The sequence below is a fragment of the Hypomesus nipponensis genome, chromosome 21 (assembly GCF_054491055.1).
Source record: "Hypomesus nipponensis isolate SF chromosome 21, ASM5449105v1, whole genome shotgun sequence".
NCBI lineage: Eukaryota > Metazoa > Chordata > Actinopteri > Osmeriformes > Osmeridae > Hypomesus > Hypomesus nipponensis.
The window spans coordinates 2,654,473-2,667,500 of record NC_140381.1 but is presented as its reverse complement, the minus strand read 5'-3'; the positions used below and the strand labels follow the sequence as shown (position 1 = coordinate 2,667,500).

The 13,028-nt window shown below is 53.2% G+C and overlaps 1 protein-coding gene across 4 annotated transcripts in view; it reads right to left on the bottom strand.

Annotated features, from left to right (window-relative positions):
- Positions 1-8,318, bottom strand: part of ldb1b (LIM-domain binding 1b) — an 18,294-nt gene extending 9,976 nt beyond the window's left edge. For 2 of the 4 annotated variants that reach the window (XM_084685570.1, XM_084685572.1), the window contains exon 1: positions 8,116-8,318. In XM_084685570.1, coding sequence (XP_084541696.1) covers positions 8,116-8,143 — 28 coding nt within the window. In that variant the 5' untranslated portion in view covers positions 8,144-8,318. Of the gene's footprint in view, positions 1-1,442; positions 1,545-8,115 lie in introns of those variants that run through there. The other 2 variants (XM_084685569.1, XM_084685571.1) reach the window with 1 other exon arrangement.
- Positions 8,319-13,028: the final 4,710 nt, after the last annotated feature.

Sequence of the window (13,028 nt, the reverse complement as noted above, 5' to 3'; positions counted from 1 at the left end):
GATTCCACTGTGACATTGACTCTCACAGCTGCCAGAAGTCACTCAGCTAAAGCAAGGGTCTTGTACATCTCCTTAATCCCTCTAAATCTCAGATTATAACCCTCAGATTATAATCCGCTATGATCCAGAGGAGATGCAGCCATATGTTTGGATCGTGGGATGAAAAAGAACAAGATTCACCACAGAGGCACTGCCGACTGATGTCAGGGTGTGTGTGTGTGTGTGTGTGTGTGGCATGACCATGAGCGTGTGTGTATGTGCATGACCATGAGCGTGTGTGTGTGTGTATGTGCATGACCATGAGCGTGTGTGTGTGTGTATGTTCATGACCATGAGCGTGTGTGTGTGTGTATGTTCATGACCATGAGCGTGTGTGTGTGTGTATGTGCATGACCATGAGTGTGTGTGTTTAAAAAGAGTCATGTGAAGTGTCACTCAAATGGTGATCTTGTGTTTCTCTCTTTTCTCTCTCCCCCTCTCTCTTCCCCTTTCCTCCCCAACCTCTCCCCCTCTCTCCTCCCCCCTCCTCCCCAACCTCTCCCCCTCTCTCCTCCCCTCTCCTCCCCAACCTCTCCCCCTCTCTCCTCCCCCCCCCTCCCCCACCTCTCCCCCCTCTCTCTTCCAGGGGGAGGGGTAGTTGGTTAAAGCTTGCAGTGTATGTGATGCAGGTCTTACATGGTCACAATTTAGCGGATTTGCCAATCTTGTATTCACTGGCCCCGGTTGTCATGGTTATGGGGACCGTCAATAGTAACAGCCCTGCATAGGAGCAGAGAGTCATCCATGTACATGGGCACACAGGGGTTAATCTTAAGTGTGTGCGCGTGTGTGTGTGGAGTGTGTGTGTGTGTGTGTGTGTGTGTAGTGTGTGTGTGAAGGGGGGGTTCATCCATAGAAATGGTACAAGACAGAGGTTAATCCCCTGTGTGTGGGGGTCAGGATCAGGGGTAGGGTCACACACACACACACACACACACATATATACACACACACACACATATATATATACAGACACACACACACACACACACACACATCGTCTCCCTTTCTCCCTTCTCAGGCACAATTCTTATCTTCTGCCCCCTGACAAGCCAGCTAAACCCCTCGAAAGCCCCACACACACACACACATATACACACACACACAGCTCTTAGTCAACCATGTGCTACCCTCCGCTAGGCCTCATACACACAGTGATAACCCTAAAAGACTCTCTCCCTAAAATCACAAGCAAAAACACATACAGTCATGTCAAGAATGAATCCAGTCTCTGGTTTTCTGAAGGCAAACCTGAAGGAACCAGGCAGTGTGGACACTAGGTCGTGCAAGTATATAGTTTGCCGTTTTGTGCTACCCAACAACTAGTTTTCCGAGAGAGAGAGAGAGTGAGTGAGTGAGTGAGTGAGTGAAAAAGAGAAGAGCAACTGTAGAAATCCACTAACCTGCTTCAGTCTCTAGTTGTTCAGACATTGCCATCATGTTGCCAAGTGAAACTTCTAAACTACTGTAACAAACTGTCAAACAGATGAATATGTCTCTCTCTCTCTCTCTCTCTCTCTCTCTCTCTCCTCTCTCTCTCTCTCTCTCTCTCTCTCTCTCTCTCTCTCTCTCTCTCTCTCTCTCTCTCTCTCTCTCTCTCTCTCTCTCTGTCTCTCAGTATGATATCAGTATATCTGCCATGTCCAGACTGTCAGCGTGGTGTGAGTCTGTGTGTGTCTGGCTGTTGTGTGTGTGTGTGCATGTTTCTGTCAACAGGAAGTTAAACGACATGTGACATCTGTCAGTTGTCTGATAACAGCTGTCTCACTAGTTACTCCTCCCTCCAAGTAACTGTCTCTGGTCCTGGTCCTGGTCCTGGTCCTGGTCCTGGTCCTGGTCCTGGTCCTGGTCCTGGTCCTGGTCTGGGTCTGGGTCTGGGTCTGGGTCTGGGTCTGGGTCTGGGTCTGGTCTGGGTCTGGTCTGGGTCCTGGTCTGGGTCTGGGTCTGGGTCAGGGTCAGGGTCAGGGTCCTGGTCTGGGTCCTGGTCTGGGTCCTGGTCAGGGTCCTGGTCTGGGTCCTGGTCTGGGTCCTGGTCTGGGTCCTGGTCAGGGTCCTGGTCTGGGTCCTGGTCTGGGTCCTGGTCAGAGTCAGGGTCCTGGTCTGGGTCCTGGTCAGGGTCCTGGTCTGGGTCCTGGTCTGGGTCCTGGTCAGGGTCCTGGTCTGGGTCCTGGTCTGGGTCCTGGTCTGGGTCTGGTCTGGGTCTGGGTCTGGGTCCTGGTCAGGGTCTGGGTCTGGGTCTGGGTCCTGGTCTGGGTCCTGGTCTGGGTCCTGGTCAGGCTCCTGGTCTGGGTCCTGGTCAGGGTCCTGGTCAGGGTCCTGGTCTGGGTCAGGGTCTGGTCTGGTCTGGGTCTGGTCAGGGTCCTGGTCTGGGTCTGGGTCTGGGTCTGGTCTGGTCAGGGTCCTGGTCTGGGTCAGCACCACACTACCATGCTGTCAGGGCCACAATCCGAACCTTGGTCAGCAAAGACTTGTGTGTGTGCGGGTGTGTGTGTATGTGTGTGAGAGATGTGTACAATTTTCTCTTACAATTTCTGTTGTCCCTTCACTGTGGATTGCTTTGGCAACATTGTTTAACCTGAAACATTCCTGCCAAACAAGTAACTTTAATTTAATTTAATTGAATTTACACAGAGAAAGAGAGAGAGAGGTAGAGAGAGAAAGACATAGGGGGAGAGAAAGAGACAAAAAAGGATTATGTCTCTCTCCTTTGACCAATTGTAATTGGACAAAGACGCCCTCCAGTGGACCTAAACAGAAGTGCAACTGTTTTCATTTTGCTGAACTTGTTCTCGCGACGGCGTGAATTCCCTCGTTCGGATTATGTGGCAGCTTGCCAAATACTCGCGCTCGCACATGCACGCTCTAACACACGAATACACAAACGCACACACACACACTGAAACAACACACACTTTAAATGCAAATGCGTCATAGCACGTAGAGCAGTCACACATCATCAACACGCAGGCTAATTATTTTGCCATTCTACAACGACGTACTCGTAGTCAGTCTGTATGTTGATGTCAAATATATAAACGCAATGCCACGATTGTTATTTTGTATTACAACTTATACGTGCGTTCCCCCTGCACGTGTGAATGTGTTTGCACATATCCGTGTGTGACAGTGATGAGCCTGTCTGCTTGATGGCATGCGTCTGTGTGTGTCTGTGTGTGTGTGTGTGTCTGTGTGTGTGTGACAGTGCCCTGATGTTCTCAGCAGGCTGGAAGCCATTTTGTCTGTGATCTCAGGCAGTCAGGTCTGCCCCAGCTCCACCAATGACAGCTCAGGCTGGCGGGAAAAAATGAGACTGAATTCTCTCTCTCTCCCCCCGCCTCTCTCTCTTTCTCTCTCTCTTTCTCCCTCTGCCTCTCTCTCTTTCTCTCTCTCTTTCTCCCTCTGCCTCTCGCTATCCTTCTCTCAGTCTCTCATCCATCTGTCTTTCCTTTCATTCATTCACCCGTAACTATTTCACCCTCTTTTCTCTCCACACGTATGTAGCACGCTTTTTTCTTTCCCTGCTCCCTCTCTCCCTTCTATACCTTTCTCTACCTCTTTTCCATCCATCCATCCCTCTCTCCCTCCCCTCTCCAACCCATCCCTCTCTCCATGTCTCCCTCCCTCCCTCTCGGGCTCCTAGTGTTGTGCAACCCTCCTAACAGCCTGGTCTTTGTGCGGTTGCCATTTTCACCAGGCTGCAGTCTTAACTCATTATCCCCCTCTTCTGAAACACTGTGGGACTCCGTGCATGAGAGGGCACCGTCCTACCTCTCTCTCCCTCTCTCTCTCTCTCTCTCTCTCTCTCTCTCTCTCTCTCTCTCTCTCTCTCTCTATCTCTCTCTCTCCCCCTCTCTTTCCCTCTCCTGGACGCTTTTGCTCTCTAAAATGCTTTTCCTCTCGCTGAATCGCATGAGCGCTCTCTCTTTCTATCCCTCTCTCTCTTTCTTTTCCCCTCCCTCTCCAAATCCACGCCAGCCAACATACGCTAGCAATCACTGGAGTCAGGGAGAGGAGGGAGGTAGACCTGGGGGAGAGGAGGAGGGAGAGGAGGAGGGATGGAGCGGAGCAAGAGGGGGAGACAAAGGGAGTAAGAGATAGGGCAGGGAGCGGGAGGGGGAGAGAGAACTGGAGAGAGGTGGCAGGAGGAGAGAAGAAAAATGGAGGGAAGAGTATGGAAAGAGAGAGAGAAGTGAAGTGTCTGAGACTGAAGTGACGTGTTGGGATAGATTGGATGCTGCCTATTTTTAACGCTAAATCTATACAAAAGGAAATACACAAACGCACACACACACACGCAGGGTTCAAATTACGGGAGGGGGTTGGGGGGGTTGATCCCCTTAATTAAGACTTGGACCCTCCCAAAATATGTAAAAACAACAAGTCAAGGGGGGGGTGGTACATGTATATATCGTTCTTACCTGTAATCATAACCCCTCACTATTGTCAATGAATCACTCTGCACACACACACACACACTCATTCCCTATTATTGTGAACTCAGTAGGTAAGACCACACAAACACACACTCTCCTCACTCCCCAATGTTTATGATGTCCACATGTCAAGGCACATGAAGGACACACACACACACAGTCACACACACACAGTCACACACACACACACAGTCACACACACACACACACACAGTCACACACACACACAGTCACACACACACAGTCACACACACACACACACAGTCACACACACTCACACAAGTAGGCGGAGTGTCTGTGTGTGTAACATTATGATGGAATGTAAACACACCCAAAGAAGAAGAGATGGTGGGGGAGGAGGGGCAGGGGGGAGAGAAGAAGAGGGGAGGGGAGAGGAGAGGAGGGAGAGAGGAGGGGAGGGAGAGAGCAGGGGTATTAGGTGTCTACTGTTAAGCGGTAGTGAACACAAAGGTCATGAGTTGGGTTGCAGGATCAGAACCCCTTCAGAGAAAGGAAACGCAAGAGAACAGACTAAGCAGAAAGTAACAAACACACACACACACTCACTCTCACACTCTCTCTCACTCGCACACACACATGCATCCATCTATCCATTTATTCATCTAAACATCTATTTATCTATCTGTTCATCCTTCTTTCTATCTTCTTTCTTTCTTTGCTCTAAACACAATCCACCTCCCCTCTCTTACTCTCACACACATGCACTCTCCATCCTTACCTCTGTCCATCCTCTCTCTCATTCTTCCTCACCCTCCTCTCCTCACCCCCTCCTCTCTCTCTCTCTCTCCCTCCTCCTCTCTCTCCCTCCTCCTCTCACTCTCTCTCCCTCCTCCTCTCGCTCTCTCTCCCTCCTCTCTCTCTCTCTCTCTCTCTCTCTCTCTCTCTCTCTCTCTCTCTCTCTCTCTCTCTCTCTCTCTCTCTCTCTCTACCTCCTCTCTCTCTCCCTCCTCCTCCTCTCTCTTCCTCCTCCTCTCTCTCTCTCTCTCCCTCCTCCTCTCTCTCTCCTCTCTTTCTCTCTCCCTCCTCCTCTCTCTCCCTCCTCCTCTCTCTCTCTCCTCTCTTTCTCTCTCCCTCCTCCTCTCTCTCTCCACCCCGCCCTCCTCTCTCCACCCCCTCCTCCTCTCTCTCCACTCCCTCTCTTTCTCCTCCTCCTCTCTCCCTAGCTCTCCTTTAGGTAGTTTTTCCCACTCTCTACTGATCCTGGATCAGAGATCCTTATCCTCTCTTTCCTGGTTCCAGCTGGTCTGTTGCCCAGGAGTCTGATCCTGGGACTGGGGTTAGAAACCTCTACACCAAGTGTGTGTGTGTGTGTGCTCTCAGACCACATGGAGGTTGACCACACTGGCCACAGTGGTTTGGCACTATGGAGAGGAAGGATGGTTGCACACACACACACACACACACACACTCACGCACACACATTTGCTAGCTGGTATCTGGTAAAATTGTCAATAAACGGAAACTCTGTAAAATGAGATCCATGACGTCTTGGGACTCCTTAATAGAAACATGCGGGCCCACATACACTCACACACACACATTTAATCCCAGTAAGGGTCAGAACAGTCTCTAACCCCCATCCAGGGTTGGCTGATACATCTAAAGTCACGAGGAGACAGTCTCCATAGTGACTCCTGTGTCGCCATAGTGACTCCTGTGTCGCCATAGTGACTCCTGTGTCGCCATAGTGACTCCTGTGGCCCTGACCACTGTCGAAAGGTTTCCTCCTCTGTGGATTCCTCTGCCTTGTCTGGGTTAAAACCCTCCTCCAATCACATAACAGTCCTCTGAATCCTGTATCTCGCACTGAGCTCCGTCTCCACGGTAACTACACACCGACCGGTTTGTTTACATTCTCTGACCTCTGTCCTATCAGCCTGCCAATCACAAAACAGCACGCCAAGGCAATCTGGGGCCGCGTCAGCGTTCTCACTCTGGAGGAGCCAGACAGACACACACACACACACTCATACACACAGACACACACAAACACACACTCATACACACAGACACACTCATACACACAGACACACTCAAACACACTGTCGGTCTCTGTTACACCCCAAACAAATATAAACAGTCTGACTGACAACATTTTGTTTAAAAACAAGACGTACACAAAGTCTGTGTCAACGACCATACATGGACTCTCAGTCAGCGTCTCTGAGGAACCAGTGGGAGGAGCCTAGTGGGAGGAGCCAAAGGTAAGAGCCTTGTGGGAGGAGCCTTGTGGGATGACAGTAGTAGGAGCTCACTGCTTGTCACAGTGATGCCTGAAGCTAGGAGTGAGAGGAGTGGAGAGAGAGGAGGTGAACATGTTGGAGTTCAACACGGTCTGTCTGCTGGTTCTGCTCAACCAGAACTTGTTGACTGTGTGTGAATGTGAGAAACAGAAAAAGATGGTGCGGAACTGAAAACCTTCTCTCTCCGTCAGTGACACGTGCAGTGTGTAATCCTGTCCATGGTCTTTCAACCGACTTGTAGTAGGATTGGCCGAAAAAAACAGCTGTTTAAGGATCTGAGTTTATCTTCCAAGCCTGTTGAACGTGTTCTAGATTCAGAGTTGTATTCTGAGGCGTTTAAGGGAAAATGTAGGCAATGAAGTCAACGCCATAAAACAAACAGAATGGAAATACCCTGAGACAGAATCAATTACAGCCTTTCATCCCAAGGGGCTGGCCTTTGCCTTATAAATGTCACACTGATGCCCTTTACTGTGTTCCTGTCATCCCTGAAAACTCTCCACCGCAAGGGGGATAACGACTCAGACAGCAACCTGGCAACCTTCATTAACCCCCAGTCATTCACCCCAAAACTCACGTGTGAAAGGGGGTTTTCAACATCTGGCGCGTTGGCAACCTCAGAGGGAGCCAGTTTCCCCCAGTATTAAGTCTGGAGTTGATTTGGCCCTCAAACAGTCAACAACAACAGCAACAAGCAGGCACAGGACTGTAACTATGGCTATAGGGGTGCCATGGCAACAACTTTTGGCCAGATGCGACAGCAAATCAGGAGCAAAATATAACAGGCTCTACTCCCTCTCTTATACTTCTTTCTGTTTTTGGTTCCTGTCTCCATTCTCTGCTTGTCCAACAACAACATTGAACAACACTGTGCAGAAGGCAGGTCAACCATGTCTAACATTGTCAAGCAACAAAGTTAAAATGTTAGATCTCCCTCCCTCCCTCTCTCTTCCCCTCTCTCTCTCTCTCTTCCCCTCTCTCTGTCTCTCTCTCTCTCTCTCCCTCTCTCTCCTCTCTCTCTCTCTCTCTCTCTCTCTCTCTCTCTCTCTCTCTCTCTCTCTCTCTCTCTCTCTCTCTCTTTCTCTCTCTCTCACTCCTTCACTCTCCATTTCTCTCCCTCCTCCTCCCTCTCCTCTCTCTCTCTCTCTCTCTCTCTCTCTCTCTCTCTCTCTCTCTCTCCCTCCCTCTCTCCCTCTCCCTCTCTGGCTCTCCTCCGTTCGCAGGTTACGTCCAAGCAGCACAGGGACCGATCTCCCATGAGCCTCAGCATGCTGAGCCCCAGGGCCCAGTGCCCTTCTCTGGCCAGTCACGTCACGGCGAGGCCCCGCTGACAGCCGCGGGGGCGGTCGTTAACGGCGACGGTTGTCGGGGTTACTCACCGGGACACGCACAGCCGCCCACGGACATCTTGTCACATGTCTGGTCTTCCTCCGAGCAGAATGGTGGTTATCCTTCTCTTCCTCTCCTCCTGTGGACTCCGCTTCCTCTCTCTCTCTCTCTCTCTCTCTCTCTCGGCCGTCCTCTGCTCTTGCCAGTGACTGCTGCCTCTGAGGCTGCTCACATGAGCGTCTGTTATCCTCTCCGTCACACGCACACACACACACCAGGGAGCGAGTGGGAGGGAGAGTGAGAAGGAGCGAAAGAGAGAGAGAGAGAGAGAGAGAGAGAGAGAGAGAGAGAGAGAGAGAGAGAGAGAGAGAGAGAGAGAGAGAGAGGAGGAACAAGGAGAAGAGAGAAAGGGAGACGGGGGGAAGGAGGGATTGGCTGGAAAAGAAGGAGCACAAAGGATTGTGTTCTCTCAGTCAGTCGGACGGACCAGGAGAGAGAGAGGGACAGAGAAAGAGAGAGAGAGAGAGAGAGAGAGAGAGAGAGGCAAAGATAGGGAGAGAGAGCGGAGCGTGTCGGAGAGTGCTGTTTCTGCTGCTGCCCTCACCCTCATCAGACGGCAAATTACAGCTCAGGTGGGGGAGCGAGGGAGCGAGAGAGAGAGAGAGAGGGAGTGACTGACTGAGTGCCTGTGTGTGCGAGCAAGCGAGAGGTTGGGGGGAGGTGATGTGGAGGGTGACTGACTGAGTGCTTGTGTGAGGGAGAGAGCGAGAAAGGAGGGTGAGAGGGGGAGGGAGGGAGAGAGGGGGAGGGAGGGAGAGAGGGGGAGGGAGAGAGAAAGGACTGTCAAAGTGACCTGAGAGCCAGATTTGAGAGAATAACAACCATGTGATGTGGGTCTTTTTTTTTCTTTTAAAGATGTAGAGACTGTTTTTCACTGCTGCTGTTGCTGCTGCGCACACACTCACACAATGTACACACACACACACACATTCATGCATTGACCAGACAGGGGGGAGTCTGGTTGCAGGCAATGTGTCAGTGTGTGTGTGGGTGTGTGTGCTTGTGTGTGTGTGTGTGTGTGTTTGCAGCTTGTTACCGTCCACCGATGGACTGCTACATGGCAGATAGAGAGGGAGACGGGAGAGGCGGGAGGAGAGAGGGAGGAGACAGGGAGGAGAGAGGGAGGAGGGAGGGAGGAGAGAGGGAGGAGGGAGGGAGGAGAGAGGGAGGAGGGAGGGAGGGAGGAAAGGAGAGAGAGTAAAGGGAGGAGAGGAGGGAGGAGAGAGGGAGGAAAGGAGAGAGAGTAAAGGGAGGAGAGGAGGGAGGAGAGAGGGAGGAAAGGAGAGAGAGTAAAGGGAGGAGAGGAGGGAGGACAGAGGGAGGAAAGGAGAGAGAGTAAAGGGAGGAGAGGAGGGAGGAGAGAGGGAGGAAAGGAGAGAGAGTAAAGGGAGGAGAGGATGGAGGAGAGAGGGAGGAAAGGAGAGAGAGTAAAGGGAGGAGAGGAGGGAGGACATCTGACATGCTTCAGCTCTCCTCTTTCTTGTTCATTCGCTCTCGCTCTGTTAGTCTTTCTGTCTTCAGTACAGTCACACAGCGTCACTTCACTCCCCTCCCTCCCTCCCTCCCTCCCTCCCTCCCTCCCTCCCTCCCTCCCTCCCTCCCTCCCTCCCTCTCTCTCTCTCTCTCTCTCTCTCTCTCCCTCCCTCCCTCCCTCCCTCTCTCTCTCTCTCTCTCTCTCTCTCTCTCTCTCTCTCTCTCTCTCTCTCTCTCTCTCTCCCTCCCTCTCTCCTTCCCTCTCTCCCTCTCTCTCTCTCTCTCTCTCTCTCTCTCTCTCTCTCTCTCTCTCTCTCCCTCCCTCCCTCCCTCCCTCCCCTCCCTCCCTCCCTCCCTCCCTCCCTCCCTCTCTCTCTCCCTCCCTCCCTCCCTCCCTCCCTCCCTCCCTCCCTCCCTCCCTCGCTCCCTCCCTCCCCAAGTGTTTGCAGTGGGGTGAGAGAGGCTAATTCTGTCTGCTGAGACATTGCTCTGTGTGTGTGTGTGTCACCTGGCCTGGTCATAGCTTAGCTCACAAGATTGAAGGGTACTCATTGGACCAGCAATGTCACAACCTCTCTGTACACACACACACACCTACACACACACACACACTGCACTGTTTCCCTCCAAATTGACATCACAGTAGTTCTATGCCAGTTCGCTGTGTGGACATTCTCTCTCTCTCTTTCTCTTCCCTGTACCACCTGTTCTTTGTGAAAGGATGTGATCTTTTCTCCCTCCCCACTTTCTCTCCCTCGCTCTTTCTCTCCCTCCTTCCTCCTCTCTTTCTCCTGTCTTCTGATTGGTCCTGCTCCAAGTGAGAGACTGGTAAGATAAGAATCAGAGAGAGGGAAGCATATAGAGAGACAGAGAGAGCAGGAGAAAAAGAGGATGGGTGAGAGGAAGGGAGGGAGGGAGGGAGGGAGGGAGGGAGGGAGGGTGGGAGGGAGGGAGGGAGGGAGGGAGGGAGGGAGGGAGGGAGGGAGGGAGGGAGGGAGGGAGGGAGGGAGGGAGGGAGAGAGAGAGAGAGAGAGAGAGAGAGAGAGAGAGAGAGAGAGAGAGGGAGGGAGGGAGGGAGGGAGGGAGGGTGGGAGGGAGGGAGGGAGGGAGGGAGGGAGGGAGGGAGGGAGGGAGGGAGGGAGGGAGGGAGAGAGAGAGAGAGAGAGAGAGAGAGAGAGGGAGGGAGGGAGGGAGGGAGGGAGGGTGGGAGGGAGGGAGGGAGGGAGGGAGGGAGGGAGGGAGGGAGGGAGGGAGGGAGGGAGAGAGAGAGAGAGAGAGAGAGAGAGAGAGAGAGAGAGGGAGGGAGGGAGGGAGGGAGGGAGGGAGGGAGGGAGGGAGGGAGGGAGGGAGAATAAATAGCTCTGCCATACTCGTCCCCCATTACCCCGGGAGGGCACTGTCGCCATGGCAATGTGGCAGAGAAGAGATGAGCTCACACACACCAAATGTTCTGTATGCACACATGTTGACACAACACATGTGCACACCTCCATATCCATTCAATTTTACCCAGACAGTAGACCCCCTCTGATTGGGTTAGACAGGGATTAAGCTCCACACATGAAGACGAGGACGAGAAGGAGAGAGAGGGGGGGGGGGGACAAACAGAGATCTGAAGATGGGGGGACAAACAGAGATCTGAAGAGAATGATCAGCAGAGCGAGTTCTGAAGAGGAGGGAAAGGAGAGAGAATCTGTGTCCTGTTTCCCTTGTTCATTATTGATGCTAGCTTCTATTACCTTGGCGTCCAATGTGTGTGGGTGTGTGTGTGTGCGTACGTGCATGCGTGTGTGCGCGCGTGTATGTGCATGATGGCATGTGTGTGTACATGTGTGTGTTATTCATGCAGTCAGTCTGTCACCTCTCTGTTGTTTCTCTCCTCCTCCTGTCGTCTGTCTTTCACTCTTTCTCTTTCCTGTTCTCCTTTCACCACTCTGAACACTCCTCTTTCACTCCCTCCTTTCCTCCTTCCTCACTTTCACTCTTTTGATGCCTTACAGTAACCCTTACTGTAAAATCTCTCTCTCTCTCTCTCTGTCTCTCTCTCTCTCTTTCTCTCTCTTTCTCTCTCCCTTCCGCCTCCTCCTTTTTCTCACTGCCCTTCCCCCCTTCTCTTCCCCCGCCTGCTTTCCCCCTCCTCCCTCTCTCCGTGTCTCCCCCCTCCCCCTCCTCCCTCCTCCCCCTCTCCCCCCCCTCCCCCTCCTCCCTCCTCCTCCCTCCTCCCCCTCTCCCCCTCCTCCCACCTCCCTCCTCCCCCTCCTCCCTCCTCCCTCCCCCTCTCCCCCCCTACTCCCCCTCCTCCTCCCTCCTCCCCCTCTCCCCCTCTCCCCCTCCTCCCTCCTCCCCCTCCTCCCTCCTCCTCCCTCCTCCCCCTCTCCCCCTCCTCCCTCCTCCCTCCTCCCTCCCCCTCTCCCCCCCTACTCCCCCTCCTCCTCCCCCCTCCCCCTCCTCCCTCCTCCTCCCTCCTCCCCCTCTCCCCCTCCTCCCTCCTCCCCTCCTCCCCCTCCTCCCTCCTCCCTCCCCTCTCCCCCCTACTCCCCCTCCTCCTTCCCCCTCCCCCCCCTACTCCCCCTCCTCCTCCCCCCTCCCCCTCTCCCCCTCCTCCCTCCTCCCCCTCTCCCACTCTCTCCCCCTACTCCCCCTCCTCCCACTCTCCCCCTCTACCCCCCTACTCCCCTCCTCCCCCTCTCCCCCTCTCCCCCTCTCCCCCTCTCCCCCTCCTCCCTCCTCCCCCTCCTCCCCCTCCTCCTCCCTCCTCCCCTTCTCCCCCTCTCTCCCTCCTCCCCCTCTCCCCCTCTCCCCCTCTCCCCCTCTCCCCCTCCTCCCCCTCCCTCCTCCCTCCTCCCACCAGGTCTCTCACCAACAGATGTTCTGTGCTCCATGTGGGGGGGCATTCCTCTGCCGTCCAGGAAGGAGGGAACGGAGAGAAAAAAGAGAAAAAGTAAAGAGAACAGAGAGGGAACACCACCTCACACTGCTCCTCCCGAATGTGTGTGAGAAGGTACCAGAATGTGTGTGTGTGTATGTGTGTGTGTGTGTGTCTGAAGGTGTCAGGTTAAAGATCAGAGTGCCTTTGCCTTTTTATAACACATGGCTCTCCATGTCACACTATATCTGAAAGGAAAGTCACACACACACACACACATTTGGTGACAGTCTATTCCCACCCTCTCTTGACCTACCTAAACCCCCTCTCAACCTCACGGGTGAAATGCTGAATGTGAGTCGACTTGACTGGAGTAGGCACACACACCACACACACCACACACACCACACACACACCACACACCACACACACCCATACACCACACACACCACACACACCACACACACCCATACACCACACACCACACACACGCCCACAAACATGCATGTACACTGAAATATTGCATGAGTGAGCAGCTAAGACAACTGGAAAACAACCCCCCCC